We start from the raw sequence: 21,703 nt of genomic DNA, 5'->3' as shown, positions 1-21,703 counted from the left end.
TTCGATACCTTTATTGGCACGGTCAATAGTATGGCATATTACCTTATTTTCCATGCATACCTTTACATATTGCATTTATAAAACCTAAAAGTGTTGCAAGAAATGTTAAACTAGAACCTTATCTAGCACAATTGGACACAAAAACACGATGAGAACTCGAGTCTTTAAACAAAGATATACATCTACCTCGGCCAAAAGTCAATTTCAAGCCAAAAATGCATACCAAACTAAGCACTGTCGAAAGAAAATATACAGATATAGTTATGTAAGAAATAGACAATCTTTTTGGAAAACACAAAGACATCGAAATTCTCAAAACCCACGTGATTATAAAAACGAATCATATTCAATTATTTATGTTATAACATTACACTCGAACAAAAGATGGAAAAACATTGTTCATGAACTCAAAATTGTTACTTAGGCAACGATTCAAGTCATTTCGGAAAATTTTGCTTTGACTAATGCGGTTGTTCCGATATAAAATTACAATTAGAAATAGTTGCATAACTTAGAAAATACAATAAAACATAATAGATAATGCAAACTCTGGTATTATTGCACTAGACAACCCTAATAATGATGCCACAACAATTGTAGGTATACTAAAGCACACCCGACCTAAACTGGGCGGTATTACAAGCGACAATGGGTGATGCAGTGTATTAGGTCAGTTCATTCTATACTAAAGCACGAGTGCAACGTGCATACAGGTAACACTTGGCTCGAGTGATTCATCCGCTAGAACAGTGATCAATCTCCGGATTCCATCATATAAAGATGTCATAAAAAGGAAAATGAAATAGCCTAAAGGAAATATCTCGAAATGAAAGCTTGGGAATATTTATACTCCGTCTAGCGGTAACAGGTGTATATCTACATAAAGTTCATATTGATTCTTTGGTTAGAAATATACATGCCGTCATATGCAATCAAAGCGAAGTGACCAAACTCAACAACAGCCTTACGACAGATTGAAACATCTACGTATCTTTAATTTTTTACATAATTTACAAAAAGATAATCATATACATGTACTAGTATTTGAAATAGTTATCGTTTTAACTGTGTTTTTTGAACACACTATTCTCAACACTTTACCTTAAAATATATAAAGATACCTGCACAATAAGATTTAAATCATCGTAATTTCGATTCAACAATAGTTTTCTAAGGAGGATATTGGATTATAAAGATCGAATGTACTAGCAAATGATGTAAACACTAAAGATGTTTGTAATTAAGCCAAAACTAGTTGTTTTTTGTTTTCAGCTTCCACATTGCCTCTAAAATGGTGGTCCATTTTTCTTTTAGGACTGTCCATGTAATATATTTCGGGAGAAAAATGGGCAACATCGGCCATTTTTAATAGCGATAATTCTAAGACAAAAATGGGTGATGGCTAAAACAAGGGCTATTTTGGAAATAGTGATACGACAACAAGATATTTACAATTTCAGTAATTATGTACAGAATTTGATATGCCATCTTAGCTTGCTGAAGCTGAGAACACTAAAAGAAACGAGTACTGTGTGCATTTGTTGACATACGTCCATAATTTACAAAACTGGAACATCCTCGGTGCTTGATTACACATAAAATATTGCTTTGAACAGTCAATGCATACATAAATTGGGTTAACATAGAAATGGCATATAGCAGACATGATACATAAAGCTTAACCCAGTATCTTGATATGGTGATTATCGTCGATCGCTCTTAGAAGTTGACCGTGACAATAGGTATTACTTCAGTATGTGATGTGTGTCTAAAGGTGGCTGATAGGCATATCTATGTTTGGAAGTGTCCTGGTTACATGTGTTTGGTTCCTGTTGTTGTGATGCTCCACCAAACGTTTGAAAGAAGCCTTTATAAGTAGCAGTATAAGAAACAAGGTCTTATTTCAGTATTTTCACACGATTCTGTGAAAACTGGAAGTTTTACCAGAATCTGTAAGAAATCTTTGCAACCAAGCAAAGTAATAGCAGACTCGGTTTGATTGAGTCTGTTCATGAGAGGTAATGAAATGTTCAAAATAACTCACACCCTTAGCTTCGACTTAAATGGAATTCTATTTTAACAGCAAACATGAATGGACCCCATGATCCCAAAGGACTTGAATATATAACAACACTGAATCCAAGTATGGGAGACTGTTTACAGTCGCCTCACGGCACTTTAAGACATTCTCTGACCTCCTATGGATATTTTCCCAGAAGACAGTCCACCACATAAGAATTGCTTGGGAGACATGCATCTGGAACGCAAAAGATTTGACAACACTTCGGTGTAACACTTCGGTGTATGGTACTTTGTCTCGCCACTTGTTGCCCAACAGTCAGTGGAGACAAATCATGTGAAAATAGTTATTTTAGCGTGTCTAGCATAGACAGTCCACGTCTCCCCAGCATACAGCAGGGAAGTGATGACAACCGTACAAGGTTACTCAAGTCGGATACTCGGACGTATTCGCGTAGTATCTATGGACAGTGATGTCTTTGTTATTCTATTATTAACCACATCATCTATGTCCACTGTTCTTGACAAGGTAGTGCCAAAGTAAGCATAAAACATTACTTCAGTCTATTTAATACTGATGGTAAGTCCAAGGCTATCATATGCACGAGAGAAACGTTCCATGATATTCTGCATTTCAAGTTCTGAGTCAGCATAAAGGGTGTAGTAATCAGCTAAAAACTGCTTGCAGCTTGCAGAAAATTCCTGTATCATTTTCCCTGAGGCCGGAGTTTGGCTTTGGTGCGAAGGGTCATCTATGAGAAAAATGGGTAATCCTACTTTCTGCCCTGTACTCTATTTCACACATTGTTTTGTTGTTATTGCATCCTGTATCTCTGCTTTCCATATGATGACATAATAGATTTGATGTCATTGTTTGGATCTTGTGTATATACATGTGGGTTTTTTTTTGCGGCTGGATCGAGGAAATACCGTGTCGGTGGCCTGTAACTGTCTTCATAAGAGGTCAGCCAATGTCTTAAAGTGCCGTGTGGCGACTGTAAACAGTGCTGGTACACTTAATGATGTCATTTCTTCCAATTTATGTTTCCCATGCTTCGCTACCTCTGACATTGAGGTCAGCATCAGCAAGAAGGAAGTAATTGTCTCCATTGGAAACGCGTCAAATGTGTGATACTTTATCTTGACAAAGCATGCTGGGTTGGTCGTCAGAGGGACTTATCACAGTAGCTTGTTGGTTCTTTTCATGAGTAGTTGTATTTTCATGAGGCGGCGACCATTGGCTTCTTTAGGTAGGATTGGTCGTTACCAACACTAGAAAGTGTTGCCATCATTGTCATCTGTTAATTGTCTCCCCTCTGTTTGATGACTTTTTGACAGCGTTGTTATGTCTACATTCTAAAGCACCACTAACTTCCATGCTATATACCAGTGCTGCCTATCTTCCTGATCAGCTTGCTTTGGTGTTGTATATAATAGTTTACACGTTTCATGTTCCTAGGTAGAGTAAAGAAATCTTTTTTACGTTTTTTTCCAAATGTAATTGTAATAATTAACTATGAAATCACAATTTTTGTAATTCGACATATTGAGAAGGTACCTATATAAACCAATACACTGCGAGTATAAAACAGAACTGAAATATATACACAAGGCCCCGGTTGTGCGGTTGGAAATATATAAACAAAAGAGATAAGCCTTTAAAATTGTCGTTTACCAGATAATTTTATTAAGTTAAGGGCAGCAAACCCTCCATTTGCCCTAAATTCATCCGTTGGACGCAGCCCCCCCCCCCCCCCCCCCCCCCCCCCCCCACTAAACTCAACCTTATTCATGCTCCTTAAATACATGTGTATGTTTTCACAAAACTTTGAATAATGTACAATTGTGCGTTTTATTTTCTTTTAATAATCTTATTCAGAAAAAGTCCACGATTACTGAAGAAAAATGCTGGAAATAAACAGAATATATCAATATTTTAACGAAAATAAACATGTCATGTGTACGCATTTTGAACAAATAATTGGCCAATAAACATGAATGTCAACACAATTATGCAATAAAATGTATTTAAAACTGCAATGAGCGCTGTCATTATGAATGCGACAAATGTATCCAGCTACTCCTACTGTTATTTCTCGATCACAAGCATAACAACAAAAAATAAATGTATCCTTCTTTTTAACTTTACCGTTCTGTTATGTCATTTTATTTCTAAATTGAGGACCCATGGACATAGCGGACAATAAAGTGCTAAGAACAATGCTTTATTCACACATTGGTATACATTAACATATTAATGTACATGTAATATGTCTACAGTATTTATTGAAACACTCAAACTGATCAAAGAACGTAACTGTATTAATTTGTATTAAAAAATATGATAAAAAGTTCTAACGTTAGTAGTGAATGTTCCATTGTCATTCTAACCTTTTTTCCATCTGAAAGTTTGATTTTGATTGTAACAAAATTTTTAGGATAATATACATGTAGTTACCAGCTCATTGACTTCAAATGCAAGGAGAGAAACTAAAGCATAGAGGCATAAAAACACTAAAATGCTGATCTTCTTTATTCTGTATAAAATTAGCAAGCTTCCATGGACCCAAATTCACACTGTGGTTCATTTTAAATGCGTGTAACCTTTGTTTTAAAAGAACAATGTGAATGTTTATTAAAATCAATAGAAATATTTGAGTCATGTTTTGTGTATACACTGTAAACACTGGTATGTGACCTAAGTTCCAAATAATGTACAATTTCTTCACAGCGAAACAGAAAAACTTGCAATTATTTGAAGCCGCCATTACACACTACTTTTTTGAGATTTTGTTGCATTCTATGTGTTAACCAAACATTCATCCGATTTTTTCTTTGCAAAAAGCTGAGAAGAAAAGCAGTTTCGAAATTTCAGTGTGCCAGAATTCTTCCTTGTAAACTGAGAGCGTTTTTCCCCATGAAAAGGTTTTTAAATAAAATACATAAAAAACTTACAACCAGTTGCCAACAATATGGAGAAATGAAGGTAAAGACTTTTGAAATCAATGACTCGGTAATTCTATATAACTCTTCTGGCTTTTCTCGTCTAAGTCTGTGATAAAATGAGCCGCGCCACGAGAAAACCAACATAGTGTGTTTGCGACCAGCATGGATCCAGACCAGCCTGCGCATCCGCGCAGTCTGGTCAGGATCCATGCTGTTCGTTTTCAAAGCCTATTGCAACTGGAGAAACTGTTAGCGAACTGCGAACAGCACTGGAGACCAGAAAGAAAATGCCTCTGTACATATTATACCCTACCCCTCGGACCAGACTGCGCGAAGCCACTATGTTAGTTTTCTCATGGCGCGGCTCAAATGTTGATGCTAATAGACAAATAAAATTAATCATATAGCTCCTGGTCAGCAATTAAAGAAAATTTATATCAGGATTACTGCTTGCAAGCAACATTTGCCAAAAAACGTTACGAAAATGCACTGAACGCGTGATTATAAAAGTACAATTCTGGTCTATTTTTATATTCTACGCATAACCTTAGTACCCAATTTTGACGCCTAATAGTACATTTGTCGAATATATAAGTTAAGAAGACATTATGATAAACGTTTTCACAATATGCATTTATTATGAATATTTTATCACTGCTACCTTTACTGATATAGTTTGGTTTCAGAATATATCATAAATGATGATTAATACTTTACAATAAACAGGTTAAAGGCACAAGATCATGCTCATTTCTGGTGTAGAAAAGATGAATGTATTATAATAGTCTAGAGAATGCCACTAGAGATGATATAATAGCAGGGTTTCAATAAGTCGATCACTGTTCTTTATCAGGAATTCAATATATCTGCGCCCATTATTTTTGAAAGTTTTTTTGACAAGTTACGTTTCTGTATTTTTTTAGCAAAATAAAACTTTACTGAAACACTTCTTTGGTACAATAATATTGAACATTATTTGAAAATGAAAAACAACAACACCTTAAATAACAATCATCTTAGAATTTACTATTCTGAATAACTTTATGTTTGGCTTTAAATACCGTGACTATTTCCAATATATAAATATATAAATTCTGGCAGTGTTACAAATTACTGTAATTTCGTTAAAATAGGAGAATATATACTAAAATAAGCTCGCAAAAAAAAATTCTTTGAAGAAAAAGTTGTAAGTCTTCAGTTTAATGTTAAAATTTATTTTTTGAAAGACTTGGGTATTACAGTTATAAAATGACTCGGAACTGTTTTATTTTTAGCTTTAGAACGCCATAAGCTGTACAAGATGACCACATACATAGAACATGGTTGTTTCTTTGGCATGTTGCTCATATATAAATACTCTGAAGCCAAAAGAATGGTTCCGATATGTTTTATAACCGTATTACTCGAGCCTTTTACAAAAATAAATCATATATACTTTAGAATTGCATTTGGCAATTTTCTTCAAAACTAAAAAAATATCCACTCTTGAAAATGGTCAAAGGAAGAAGCAATATTGCTAAAAGTTTCTATTTGTCATCATTGTGCCTTAAACTGACTTTCAAATATTTTATCATGCGTAGCTCCTTATTCACATCTAACTTGCAAGTTTGATGAACTAGAGTTTGAGTTTTAAAGGTCTGTTTATTTTTTAAAGCTCATCAAAACTGCAAGATTAATGAGCTTTGCATCAGCAAAAAAAGAACATATGACGTCTTTGATTTGTATCAGATATATATTTATGAGAGTGCGCAGTTGTTTAGAACCAGCACTCCCGGGATACTGCCCATCTCTTCCTCAACAACACAAACAATGCACCCAATAACCTGGACACGAGAGAAAAACAACAGTTGCAAGATGCATGTGCATCACAACAGGAAGACACAAAATCTACACTGATGCTTCTGTGAAGTAGATAATGAAACTGAAAATAAGAATAGCCTCGAGGAAATAACTTTATTAAGAGTAGAATACATTGATATACCTTTCTGATGTTAACATGTGTGGATGTAATATTATTTACCGTCTTGTTTTTCTTGGTAGCAAAACTGATAGCTGTAAACAGCGTTAAAGAAGCAAGAAACCGCAATTATCCCGGCTTTCAGTGATCAAAGACCACTCCAGACACGAAAATATACCCTCGTTAGTACGACTATAATATAAGTCGATGTACAGTCATACTTATATAATCATTTTTAGGGAACAATGACTTGCATATTTTTCACTTTGAACACTGTAGAGGGAATGTAACAAATTGCTAAGAAACGCTTGGCTGCATCCCTCAGTCTTATATGTTGAATGTATAAGTTATATATGGCAGCCATATTGCAAAATGAATATAATGCAAGCTAATAAAGGAATATAATATACCTAGCATTTGCAGATGCAGTTAAATTTAAAGTAAATAATGAACAAAAGGCTATTCTAAGTTGCCAACTGTTACGTAAATACTTGTTGAAACAGTTACTCTCTGTTGCCAACTGTTACGTATATACTTGTTGAAACAGTTACTCTCAGTTGCCAACTGTTACGTATATACTTGTTGAAACAGTTACTCTCAGCTGCCAACTGTTACGTATATACTTGTTGAAACAGTTTCTCTCAGTTGGCAACTGTTACGTATATACTTGTTGAAACAGTTACTCCGAGTTGCCGACTGTAACTAATAATTGATATAAAGTTGATCTGTTTTGCCAACTGTTACGTATATACATGTTCAAACAGTTACTCTCGGTTGCCAACTGTTATGTATATACTTGTTAAAACAGTTACTCTCAGTTGCCAACAGTTACTGTAACATAATACTTGATAAACAGTTACTCCAAGTTGCCAACTGTAACTAATACTTGATAAACAGTTGATTTGATTTGCCAACTGTTACGTATATACATGTTCAAACAGTTACTCTCGGTTGCCAACTGTTACGTATATACTTGTTAAAACAGTTACTCTCAGTTGCCAACAGTTACTGTAACATAATACTTGATAAACAGTTACTCCGAGTTGCCAACTGTAACTAATACTTGATACACAGTTAATCTGATTTGCCAACTGTTACGTATATACATGTTAAATCAGTTACTCTCAGTTGCCAACTGTTACGTATATACATGTTAAATCAGTTACTCTCAGTTGCCAACTGTTACGTATATACTTTTTAAAACAGTTACTCTTAGTTGCCAACAGTTACTGTAACATAATACTTGATAAAAAGTTACTCTGATTTGCAAACTGTTATACAATTACTCTCAGTTGCCACCTGTAACGTAATACTTGTTAAACAATTGATCTGTTTTGCCAACTGTTACGTATATACATGTTAAAACAGTTACTCTCAGTTGCAAACTGTTACGTATATACGTGTTAAAACAGTTACTCTCAGTTGCCAACAGTTACTGTTACATAATACTTGATAAAAAGTTACTCTGATTTGCTATCTGTTACGTATATACATGTTAAAACAACTACTCTGAGTTGCGTTGCAACTGTTACGTATATAATTTTTAAAACAGTTACTATCAGTTGCCAACTGTTACGTATATACTTGTTAAAACAGTTACTTTCAGTTGCCAACTGTAACATGATACTTGATAAACAGTTGATCTGATTTGCCAACTGTTACGTATATAATTGTTTAAACAGTTACTCTGAGTTGTCAACTGTTACGTATATACTTTTTAAAACAATTACTCTCAGTTGCCAACTGTAACGTCATACTTGTAAAACAGTTGATCTGATTTGCCGACTGTAACGTAATTTATGATAAACAATTGATCTGATTTGCCAATTGTTACGTATATTCCTGTTAAATAGTAACTTTGAGTTGCCAACTGTTACGTATATTTTCTTTAAATAGTTACTCTGATTTGCCAACTGTACCGTAATACTTGTTAAATAATTGATCTGAGTTTCAAACTGTAACGTATATACTTGTTAAAAAGTTACCCTGAGTTGCCAACTGTTACGTATATTTTCGTTCAATAGTTACACTGATTTGCCAACTGATACGTATATACTTGTTAAACAGTTACTCTGATTTGCAAACTTTCACGTTTATACTTGTTAAACAGTTACTCTGATTTGCCAACTGATACGTATATACTTCTTAAACAGTTACTCTGATTTGCAAACTTTCACGTATAACTTGTTAAATAGTTACACTGATTTGCCAACTGATACGTATATACTTGTTAAATAGTTACCCTGAGTTGCCAACTTTTACGTATATACTTGTTAAACAGTTACTCTGATTTGCAAACTTTCACGTATATACTTGTTAAACAGTTACTTTGACTTGCCAACTTTCACGTATATACTTGTTAAACAGTTACTCTGATTTGCAAACTTTCACGTATAACTTGTTAAACAGTTTCTCTGATTTGCCAACTTTCACGTATATACTTGTTTAACATTTACTCTGAGTTGCCAACTGTTACGTATATTTTCGTTAAATAGTTACACTGATTTCCAAACTGATACGTATATACTTGTTAAACAGTTACTCTGACTTGCAAACTTTCACGTATATACTTGTTAAACAGTTACTCTGACTTGCCAACTTTCACGTACATACTTGTTAAACAGTTACTCTGACTTGCCAACTTTCACGTATATACTTGTTAAACAGTTATTCTGACTTGCCAACTTTCACGTATATACTTGTTAAATAGTTACTCTGATTTGCCAACTTTCACGTAATTCTTGTTAAACAGTTACTCTCAGTTGCCAACTTTCACGTATATACTTGTTAAACAGTTACTCTCAGTTGCCAGCTGTAACGTAATTCTTGTTAAACAGTTGATCTGAGTTGCAAGCTGTTATGTATATACTTATTAAAACAGTTATTTTGATCATCTTTTAACCTTAATTTGCAAAATATTAATACTAATTTTAATACTGTACACTAATCTCGTGCTTTTCAATAGCCGCTTAATCATTCGAGTGTCCCTCAGACAGCCGCTTCCCAGCCATAGTCAGTATTAGCATGAAGATGTAGAAATTGTTGCGAAAATACTTGCCACGTGTTACGTGTTAAACAGTCACTCTGAGGTGCCAGCTATAACGTAAAATAATTGTTATTAACAATTCATATGGCCAGACTAATTGACAAAGTTGGCTAGAGTGCATATGCATTCATGCCCAATGCCCACTTTATACCAAAATACTAGAGACATGTCTTTCTAAAACTAACATTTCAACTTCAAATCAATCAAAATCATAAACATATTTTGCGTTTGCATGATAAAATAAATTTCTCATACAATGTCAATTTTACGGCAAGATCTATTTTTTCACATTTATAGCGATGATGTTTGTGTGAAATTAATAAAGGATATCAAAAGTTTGCAAAACAAATATCAATTATAAAGACCTGAGTTTTAGTTCAAAACTATTGAAGCCGATAAACCACATTTACTGGAGACAGCCTAAAATGGCTTAATACAATAGTAGACTGCACTAACTGACAGTAATAAAAACACGTGCACTTGCATCTATACAAATTTCATACTTATAAAACAATAAACTATCAATATACCCACTTATCAATACTAAAATTTTACAATATTCTTTCATAATTAAGTCACCATCCTTGACAGGCTCTCCTCCTTTTGTAGCAAAAGAATCAAACTTTGGGTTCATTTGGTGCAAACACTGGACAAAATTTACGCAAATTAACCAAAATCGTACCCAAGTTCGAACAACAGACCCCTCCTGGAAATCCCATCTGATTGTTCCCACGCCAATTTAGGATCCAAAGAAAATTTATTTTCCATTTTTATTAGTGCAGGGCCGACAGATAACAGAGAAGGAGTTGCATCAATACGACATCAACAAGCAAGTGTTACCTGCCCAATCGCGATTTTAAGTTCTGTGGGAGGACAGGCGAACCCCTTAACCATAAAACCAGTCTACAAAGATGTGAATAACATTACCCTCGAAAATTAAAAATAAAATGATGGCAAAGATAAAAAAAAAAATATGTCGATGTGTTTGTTTTCAGACGAGTGTAAGCACTCAATGAACCTATGCTCATCTCTCGAATTTTAAGGGTTTCCTATTACACTAGGATAACACAAGAAACCGCATTCATCGATGCACCGATGCAACGGAATTTTCTGGAATTAGATACACATTACCATTAAACAATTTATTAAAATGTAGAATACCACTTTACTCTATCAACTCTTAGATCGGGCAACGGATGCCACAAGCGTCTTTGTGAAGTCTTATGGTTTTAACCCTTATTATGCTGAACACAACTAATTCTACCTTTGCGACCAGTGTAGATCATGATCAGCCTGCACATCCGTGCAGTCTGATCATGATCTGCACTGTTCGCTATTCAGTCAGTATTTTTTTTGTAATTACCCACTTTTAACAGTAAATGGTACTGTCCAGATTGAAAGATGGACAAGTTCATTATAGATATTTAGCAGGGTAAGGGTTAAGTAATACGATTTTATCAAATTTATTTGGCGATCGTCCTTTTCAAGCATTATCTCCTCATGTATAAATGTAAAAACATTGGGTTCAGCTTCTCTAAGACTTCAAGCAACAGAAGCAGTATATGGCCCGAAGATCACACCTTTTGTTTTCTGAGGACGGCTGAATACTATATTTGTAATTAACTGTCTGGCGTCAGGAGGGTTTGATATTTTAACTTTCGTCGACCGCGAGGTAAAAGAACGATTTTACACGCAAAACTGTGAACGTTTTGAAGTCACTGGTGTCTTTACAGATTGTCTTACTTACCCGTTGACTCACCAGTCTTTTAACTATGTAAACTGAATAAATATTTGTTTTCCGAGCATCCCCGGATGGGCATGCTAAATGACGAAGACTTGGACTTTGTGTTATAATTATGGTTCTTTAAATGGTAACGGTAAATTGTACATTTATCCAGAAAAACTTAACAAAGCCGTGATACTTTACTCCTAACATCCTACACAGAAAAAGGTACGATTGCGGGGAGCGAAGCATTTGGTGCTCTGATTTCAGATGAGTTATTTCTGTTGCCTCCGATCGACCTACTTGTATGTTTTATTTTATACAGTCTGGTGTTTGGTTACCCATGTTTGAGGTTAGCTCAGTGGGCTATTATCTTTTTATTTACGATGTCCCATCCAACAAGTTGAATTAAGGGCACGTTTGAGACTGGCTAGCCAGATAAACGTCCATTCCAAACCCGTATCCCTATTTTCAACTTGCTTTTAGTATGTTCCGTGTTATAATTAAGGTTTGTTGTCTTGCATGTTGATCGTGTCGCTATATTCTTTACGTACTACAGAATGAAATAATGTTTATGGGTATTCGATCTGAAACGCTCCGTCTGCTATGTCTTTCCATATTTCCGGTATGAAACTTTGGTTGCGTTTGCTCAATGCTCCCACAGAATGAAACCTTTTGGCATTTTTTTTTTTTCATATACCGCTGCGAGTACAACAGCAAGAACAACAGCGATGTATGCACTGTATAAACTTTGTTATCATATGCAATTATTTGTTCTACTGATATTTTAAGACGATAGTTTACCATTGTGGCTTCAGGCACAATGGTGGTTATAATCTGCGTGCAAATAACGTTATATCTGAACACTACAAAAATATATCGCTCATTCCTGGAATAATAGAAACAGCCAGACTTTTCTTTCCCGTCCATTGGATAATCATTTTCTTTTCCCCATGTAAATGTGTCTCATTTGCAGACTTAATATTTTATTCATATTTGAAAGAAGTAATCAGTTTTTTCTAGTGAAATACGTCTCCTGAAAATGATCCTTATTCAGGTTCATTTCTACATAATTACCCATCAACGTTATATAGTAGTACCTTTCTCGTTTTTTTTTTTCACTTTGCTCTATTCAAATGCATTCTCTTTGTATTTGTCTTTTTGATAGTATTTTCATTTGTTTCATGCCTTTTAATTGGTTTATGTTGATGCACTGTATACGCATAAAACTATTAACAAAATTTGTGTTCTGTTCTGGTATATTACTGACATCTCGATGTCCCTTGTAATACTGATATGCACGTGTTGTTGGTGAACATAACAAAGATACTGCAGAAATTATATACAAGCAGAAAGTTACATCAGACTGCATATCAGGGATTATACATGTATTTTTGATTAGCTCTTGGCAACGGATTTTAAATGGATATATATGTATGTATTATCGTCACCTCTGTACTGTATTGACATAACGGGCGTCTTCGGGCGGGATGTTCTTGAAACGAGAACATGTTCTTGGCGTTTTGGCGCCTGTTCCGGTAGTAAAGAATCACGCTCGAACACCAAGAACATGATTCGAGAACACTGTTCGCGGGTCAAAATTTTACACCACCTTTTACGGGGAGCACCAGGAACACGGTTCGAGAACACTCAACAAAATGGCGGCGAAAAAAAGTTCTGCACTTTTGTCCTTTCTTCTTTGTTTACAGAAGTCAAAATACAAGTTAGCAACAATGAATCAACGGGGCAGTCCGCAGTTTCAGTGTCACAGATATCCTGTAGAATTTGATGTATTGTTATTGTTTCTTGTGGCAAAATGATGGGCGCAGCCATCTTAAATGTTCTTGATTGCACGTTCTTGGCATTTGTGCGGCTCAAATTAAGGGACACGGTTCTCCAATATCTCGCACCGACACTAGAGTTATTAAGAACTTCCACCCGAAGACGCCCAACGAACCATCCAAGAACCGTGTCATGGACGAAGGGAAACTAATAAAGTGACAAAGTACAGCAAGGGAAGTAATCAATACTAATAAGAAAGCTCAAACCTGTAAATTGTTACCTTGCACAACAGCAATTCGTACTAACCACAGGCAATCGTCCTCTGAAGTTTAACCCAAGCAGCCAAAGCAGAAACAATTTTCAGTCACAAGGTCACTGTGACCCTAACCTTTGACCCAAAAACAATAGGGATCTACATCTGTCGCGTTCCCTACTTTAAGTCCCCAAAACAAGAATGAGGTGACACGTTCTTGTCAAGGATGGGCTGCAATGCACAAACGGCACAGAGTCATAGAAAAGGTGAAAAAGTAGCACAAACACAACACGAGACTTGCGTCATTCACGCTAAAGTGCGCATGCGCTGGTGAAGCATGACAGGAATAAAACCAGAGACCCGTTACCCAAACAATAGCAGGCGAATGAATGTATGTGGAAATTTAGAATGAATAATTGAATGAATAAATAATAGATGAATGAATAAGTGATCATAATAAGACTATGGCTTACAAAGTACGAAATCTAAATGTATAAATTTTGGAGATGGACTTTCCATAAGGTGTTTATTATATACGTAGCCAAATACAATATAATACAAAAAGACAAATATGGAGTATAATAAGGACATTACAAAACATACACGCAATACATATATAGACAAAATGACCTGTGATTCATCTGTTGACCATTAGTTATCTATTGGAAACCAAACGGTCTACTGACGGATGAATGGACTGAGTGACCAACAAAAAGAAAAACAAGAGTCATGATTAACCTGGATCGCTCACCTGAGTAATACGAGCTACATGTTTCAAATGTCAAACTGATGCTAAAATATTAAGAAAGTAGGTCAGTAGGCCACAATCATGGTCACTGAAAGTCAGTTTTAAGATAATCTGGTATATGACATCCAGATTTCAAAGCCGTTTCTCAAAAACCAAGAAAGTAGGTCAGTAGGTCAAGGTCACAGTTAAATGACCCCTACTTTGGGTCATCAGGTAGTTACAATTAAAAAGAGGGTCATAATGGCCCTATATCGCTCACCTGAGTTAAGTTAATTGTTTGAACAAATTTGAACAATTAACAAGAGGGTCATAATGGCCCTATATCGCTCACCTGAGTTAAGTTAATTGTTTGAACAAATTTCTTTGCTATAGCTTCAAGAACAAACAAGAGAGCTCCGAAGGCCCTGTATCGCTCACCTGGCCTATGGACTAAATAAGATTAACATTCTGACCAAGTTTCATTAAGATGTGGTCATAAATGTGGCCTCTAAAGTGTTAACTAGATTTTCCTTTTATTTGACCTAGTGACCTAGTTTTTTACCCCACATGACACAGATTCAAACTTGACCTAAAATTATAAAGATTTACATTCTGACCAAGTTTCATGAAGATACAATCATAAATGTGGCCTCTAGACTGTAAACAAGCTTTATACCTTTTATTTGACCTAGTTTTTGACCCCATCTGACCCAGATTGGAACTTGACCTTTAGATCATTAAGATTAATATTCTAACCAAGTTTCATTAAGATAGGTCATAAATGTGGCCTCTAGAGAGTTAAATTGCATTTCCTTTGATCTGACCTAGTGACCTAATTTTGACCTCAAATGACCCAGATTCGAACATGACCTAAAGATCATCAAGGTTAACATTCCGACCAAGATTCATAAAGATACAATCATAAATGTCTTTTTCCCTTGATTTTTTGACCTGGTGACCTTGTTTTTGATCCAACATGATCCATAAGTGTCATCAAGACAAACATTCTGATCAAGTTTCATTAGAGATATAGCCAAGAATGTGGCCTCTAGAGTGTTAACAAACTTTTCCTTTGATTTGACCTGGTGACCTAGCTTTTGGTCTCGAATGATCCAATATCAAACTTGCCCAAGATTTTATGAAGGGTAACATTGTTACCAAGTTTCATTTAGATGGGGCTAAAATTATCACCTCTATCTAGAGTGTTAACAGTCAGATTGTTGCAAGGATAAATGACGATGGACACAGGCGATCACAAAAGCTCATCTTGAGCACTTTGTGCTCAGGTGAGTAGCTACAGGTGAGCTAAAATACTAAGCAAGTAGGTCATGGTAAAAATTATTCAAGATAACTTATGAAATCTATTCAAAAAATATACAGGTGGTCCAAATCTCTTTGCTGTAACTTCAAAAACAAGAAAGTAGGTAAGTAAGTCAGAGTTAAAAATATCAAATATGAGTATTAAAATCTGTATCGAAAGTAATACAAGTGGTCCATATTTCTAAGCATTACCTTCAAAAACAAAAAAGTAGGTCAGTAGGCCAAGACTTTTCAAGATAAGTATTGTAATTTGTATGAAACATTATACAAGTGATCCAAATTTTTATGCTAAACTTCAAACATGAGCACCGCCTTGCGATTGCTGATGCTCCTCTGATTTTTTTTTGTATAATAGAAAAATTGTCCTACCCATGATTTTCTAAGTCCAAAAAGGGCCATAATTCTTGCAAAAAGCAGGATGAAATTATGTTTCTTGATGTACAGAGTCAGCTTATGATGGTGAACAACAGTTGCAAGTTTTAAAACAATAGCTTTGATAGTTTATGAGAAAAGCTGACCTAAACATAAAACTTAACCAAGAAATCTGATATTTTCTAAGTCCAAAATGGTCAATAATTCTTACAAAAAGCAGGACAGAGTTATGTTTCTTAATGTACAGGGTCAGCTTATGATGGTGAACAACTGTTGCAAGTTTCAAAGCAATAGCTTTGATAATTTAGGAGAAAAGTTGACCTAAACATAAAACTTAACCAAGAAATCTGATATTTTCCAAGTCCAAAAGGGGCCATAATTCTTGCAAAAAGTAGGATGGAGTTATGTTTCTTGCTGTACAGGGTCAGCTATTGATGGTGAACAAGTGTTTCAAGTTTCAAAGCAATACCTTTGATAGTTTAGGAGAAAAGCTGACCTAAACATAAAACTTAACCAGGCAACGCCGACGCCGATCAAGTGATGACAAGAACTCATTTTTTTTTCAAAAAATCAGATGAACTAAAAAAGAAGTAGGTCAGTATTTCACAATTAAGACTATTCAATCAGAGTATTGAAATCTGAATCAAATAATATACATGTGGTCCAAATTTCTTTGCTGTATGAGCTAGTAGAGCTACATGTTTCTTTTTTTTTTTTTTTGATTTAACATCGCACCGACACATGATAGGTCATATGGCGACTTTCCAGCTTTAATGGTGGAGGAAGACCCCAGGTGCCCCTCCGTGCATTATTTCATCACGAGCGGGCACCTGGGTAGAACCACCGACCTTCCGTAAGCCAGCTGGATGGCTTCCTCACATGAAGAATTCAACACCCCGAGTGAGGCTCGAACCCACATCGATGAGGGGCAAGTGATTTGAAGTCAGCGACCTGAACCACTCGGCCACGGAGGCCCCTGCTACATGTTTCAAATGTCAAACTGATGCCAAAATATTAGGAAAGTAGGTCAGTATGTCACATTCATGGTCACTTCGAGTCAGTTTTAAGATAGGTGTGCAAAACTGTACGTCATCCAAATTTCCTTTTGGTTGCCATGGCAACCAGAGTCAAGTTCTGTGTGGAATTTAATTCTTTGAATAATTTTGAAAGGGGCCGCCCAAGGATCATTCCTGTGAAGTTTAAATCTGTCCAGTGGTTTTGAAGATTTTTTTTAAAATTTGTAGACGGACGGACAACGGACATTTAGCAGTCACAGAGGCTCACTATGAGCCTTTTGACTCAGGTGAGCTAACAATATACCCCTTCTAAGAGAGGGTCATAAAAATCTTTTACTTACAAAAATGACCTTGGCCTTTGAGGTCTAGGCCTTGCACATAACACATGTCTTGTTACTGTAAATATTTGTGATAAGTTGTTTGAATATCCATCAATGCAAGTTACTGACTTGATAAGAAATCAAAAGAACTCGTTTTGACCATCAATTCCTTCACATAAATACCATTCAATGCGTTAAAACCTTGTCACCTTAACTTTGGAGGGCACAATGTTCATGTCGTCTTGATAAGATGATAGGATTTTAGAAGATACAGAGTAGACACAGCTTCCAAGGCTTAAACACTTGACCTTCAACTTTGACCTTACACTGCGGAAAATGGTTCCGTATACGGGAGTGTACGCATTCCGTATACTCCTAATGTACGGGCGTATATGGAAACATTTTTCCCGTATATGGAACATTCCATATACGGGAATCCCGTATTCTTTAATTGGACATTCATGTTTTTCTCACATGGATCCGTTCATTCATACTTAGCATAAATACGTTTCAATAGTTTATGTCAGTATTCAAAGTTAGGGATTGTCAAGGTCCAAAAGTATGTTTAAGGCGTAGGTTTTGATCATACTTTCAGGAAAGATACATTTTATATGATATTCGTATATTAGACATATACGGGACCGTATACTCCCGTACATGCACATATTTTTCGCAGTATTAGTAGTTAATGTGGCCGACTTCAAATCACTTGTCTCTCACTGCTGGGGGCTCCCCACTAGCTTGTGAAAGGGTGATGGTTCTAAGCATTCCTGCTTGTATTTGAAATATTGCCCAAAGGGGCGCCTGGGGCTTTTCCTCCACCATGGAATGCTGAAATGTTGCCAACAGATCTATAATCTATGCTAGGAAAGTGTGAAATTATTCACAGCAAAAAAAGGTCTGGTATGACCTTGATTCTGGATAGCCACAACTGTATGGTTTCTTGACGAGATGAACATCAAAGTATCATGGGGTGTAAAGATATGGTGTGGACATGGAATAAAACAGACTGATAAACATAGACAATTCTAACTATACTTCTCTAACTTTGATTGGACATTTCACTGCACCCATAATGGTGCAAAACATTAAACAGAACTGTAATGGTTTCGTAATTTCATTTATTCTCAATTCATGCATCTAGTCAATGTCAATATTGCACAACATAAGAAAAATTACATATTTCAAGCAGTTTGATCTCAATTTATTAATGATTCACTGTTTAGTAATTCCCATTTTGTTGTGAAATACACCAGCATGTTGAAATTGTAAACCTAGTGATGTACTTCATATCCAAATGTACCAGAAATCATACCTTATGTCTGATGTTCTGTTTTTACTTTCATTTCATACTGTTTCAGTTAACCTAGTATAAAATACTTTTTTAAGTTATAAATCTAAGAAACAACTAAACAGTCAACTAACAGTGAATTCTGGAATAGTGAATATTAAAATGCTGCAAGCACTTTCCACTAAAAATGTCTAATAAATCTATTTCATATTGACCATATATAAACTGCAAATACTATATATTACAAAATGGCTGACTGAGCATTCAAACTCCACAACAGTGTTACTTCCCCTTATCGGTACAATACACACTGCCATGACATATAAATTGCGCTATAATTGGATATAATTATCTGACAGTATTTTGAGTACAGTCTGCAAAATATAGATACATTGAATACTTTCATCATGTACTTAAAGGTTGTGACATATTTCTCAATTTGTCTGTATACTGTGAAATCATTTAATTTCGTGGGCATGAAATTTCGTGGTTTTGGTCAAAACGGCAATTTCGTGGGGATATGAATTCGTGGATTTCAACTTTTGAACATAAAATGAATGGGAATTTTACTTGTTCATTGGGATTAAATTTCGTGGATTGACCCAACCACAAAAATTAGTCGCCCACAAATATTAATGATTTCACAGTATTATGGCAAGCATTTGATTTACCAAGTGTTGCCAAGCATGTCATCGTCATGTGATTTGCTTGGAGGCAGGGATGATTGTTTGACAACATTCCTGCACGGAGGTAGATGGAGCTCTATGATCTCTGGAATATTTAGCAAGTGCTTGTATCATACATGACTGATAGCTGCTTTCAAAAAATTTGTTTAAACTATGAAATGTTGCTTTAACCCGTAACCTGCTAATGAACTTGTCCATCTTCCAATTTGGACAGTACCATTAATTGTGAAAAGGTGTGCTTACCAAAAAGATACTGGCTGAATAGGGAACAGTGCAGGTCATGATCTACACTGGTCGCAAAAGCAGAACTAATCGTGTCCAGCATGGTAAGGGTTAAATCATTGACTAATTAGCTCCCATAGTAATGCTGCCTACACAATCTTTTTTTTTAAAAACATATGTAAACATCAACAATTCTCAAATTCATCATCAAAGTCATTTTAAAACCTAGAATTATCTTTTTCCAAAAGTATAAAATACTGCTAATACAAAACTTAAAAGCCATACAACTGCTCTATTCCTAATTTCTGGACCTATCTTCTATAGCTATAGCATTTTATTCCAGGTTACAAGTTAGAAATTTACCATATGTTATTAATATTTGTGGGTATTAAAAATGTTCACTTGTTCCTCTGCATGTAAATGTATTCATCATTTTTGACAGTCTTAACAGAAACTTTTGATTAGTGCCTGTGTATAATATTATTTGATGATACAAATATGTTGACAAAACATAAACACATAACTGATCAATATTGAAATATGTAGCCTACAGAGATTCTAGTGTCTATGCAAATTTGTCCTTTATATATATAGTTTCTGGTGGAATAATCTGGCCTGTTACATCCTCCTCTACTCCCTGAAGAGCCCACTGGGGGTTACAGATCTCAAGTGCCTCCCATTCTGCTTTAAATGCCTTCTGCGGGTCTTGAGGCCCTGCCATACCGGCCCCAGAAAACTGCTCTTGCATCGCCTTAGTCTGGTCAGCAGCTGAAGTATACAATTTCAGTTTAAACCTTTACCCTGCTAAATTTCTATAATGAATCTGCCCATCTTTCAATTTGGACAGTACCATTAACAGTTAAAAGGGGTGCTTATCAAAAAGATACTGACTGAATGGCGAACAGTGCAGATCATGACCAGACAGCACAGATGTGTAGGCTGATCATGATCTACACTGGACGCAAAGGCAAAATCAATTGTGTCTAGCATGATAAAGGTTAGCGTATAACTGTCACAAAAATAAAACAAAATTAGTTAACTTTTAGCAATATCTAAGACTGTTTATCTAGCTTTTTCCTAATCAATCTATTACAAATTACAACTTTTTACAATATTTCACCTTGTCAAAAATAGCAAGAGTCAAACTTAATATCACAAGTTAGTAATGCATAGATCTATTTCACAAACAATTCTAAGAACCTTATTTCACATGGAACCAATGCTTACCATTGTCCTGGCCTAGTATCAGCGTGTACATACTTCTGAGTCCAAATACATTGAGAAAATACCAGGATGCTGAACTCACCCTGTAATTAAATACATGTACATATAGCTGAATCAATATATTCTCCACACCTAGTGTTTTGTTTCTATCTCTGCCAAATACTAGCAAAATAAAACTTGAACAAAGCGTTTAATGGTTATGTTAATTACTTAAACATATCAACAATAAGAATCAAATGTAAATTCATTAAACATAGTGGTTGAAAAAGGTGACCCTAAAATCAGTAAATCCAAAATAGCTGTAAAGCACTGAACATACCAAATGGATGAAATTGAAATTACTATATACTAAATTTTCAACTTGAAATTTCTGTAACTCCATAAATTCTTAAACTGACACCTGCCTTATATTAAAACACTTATTTTCTTTAATGTCAAGTTTATATCTTTCGGTGCAATACTGAAATATACCTGATCAGGTCACTTGGAAATTATTTGATTTTAGTGGACATGAAATTTCACTGCTTCAGTCATATGGCTATTTTGTAAAGACATCACTTGGAGGATTTCGACTTTCAAAGATCGGCTTGTTTGGAATTATGTGGGTTGGCACTATCATTAAATATCAATGAACAGAAACGATTTCAGGTCAGAGACCACCAATTCAAAAAAGTACAGGGAACTTACTGGGAATGAAGTAAGTGTATACCTGGGAATAAGGTAACGTCTGTGCGTTCTGATTGGTCAGTCATGTAAACAAACCCAGGAAGTGGTTATTTTTTCAAAATTGATATTTTTT

General features: G+C 35.3%; 1 protein-coding gene across 1 annotated transcript in view; it reads right to left on the bottom strand.

Annotated features, from left to right (window-relative positions):
- Positions 1–18,585: 18,585 nt before the first annotated feature.
- LOC123529632 (ER membrane protein complex subunit 3-like) overlaps positions 18,586–21,703 on the bottom strand; it is a 10,100-nt gene continuing 6,982 nt past the window's right edge. Inside the window, exons 6-7 of the mRNA XM_053521263.1 lie at positions 20,908–20,987; positions 18,586–20,448 (exon numbers count right to left, since the gene is read on the bottom strand). Coding sequence (XP_053377238.1) covers positions 20,246–20,448; positions 20,908–20,987 — 283 coding nt within the window. The 3' untranslated portion in view covers positions 18,586–20,245. The remainder of the gene's footprint in view (positions 20,449–20,907; positions 20,988–21,703) is intronic.

The sequence above is a fragment of the Mercenaria mercenaria genome, chromosome 13 (assembly GCF_021730395.1).
Source record: "Mercenaria mercenaria strain notata chromosome 13, MADL_Memer_1, whole genome shotgun sequence".
Classification (NCBI taxonomy): domain Eukaryota; kingdom Metazoa; phylum Mollusca; class Bivalvia; order Venerida; family Veneridae; genus Mercenaria; species Mercenaria mercenaria.
This window is presented reverse-complemented; position numbering and strand designations above follow the sequence as displayed.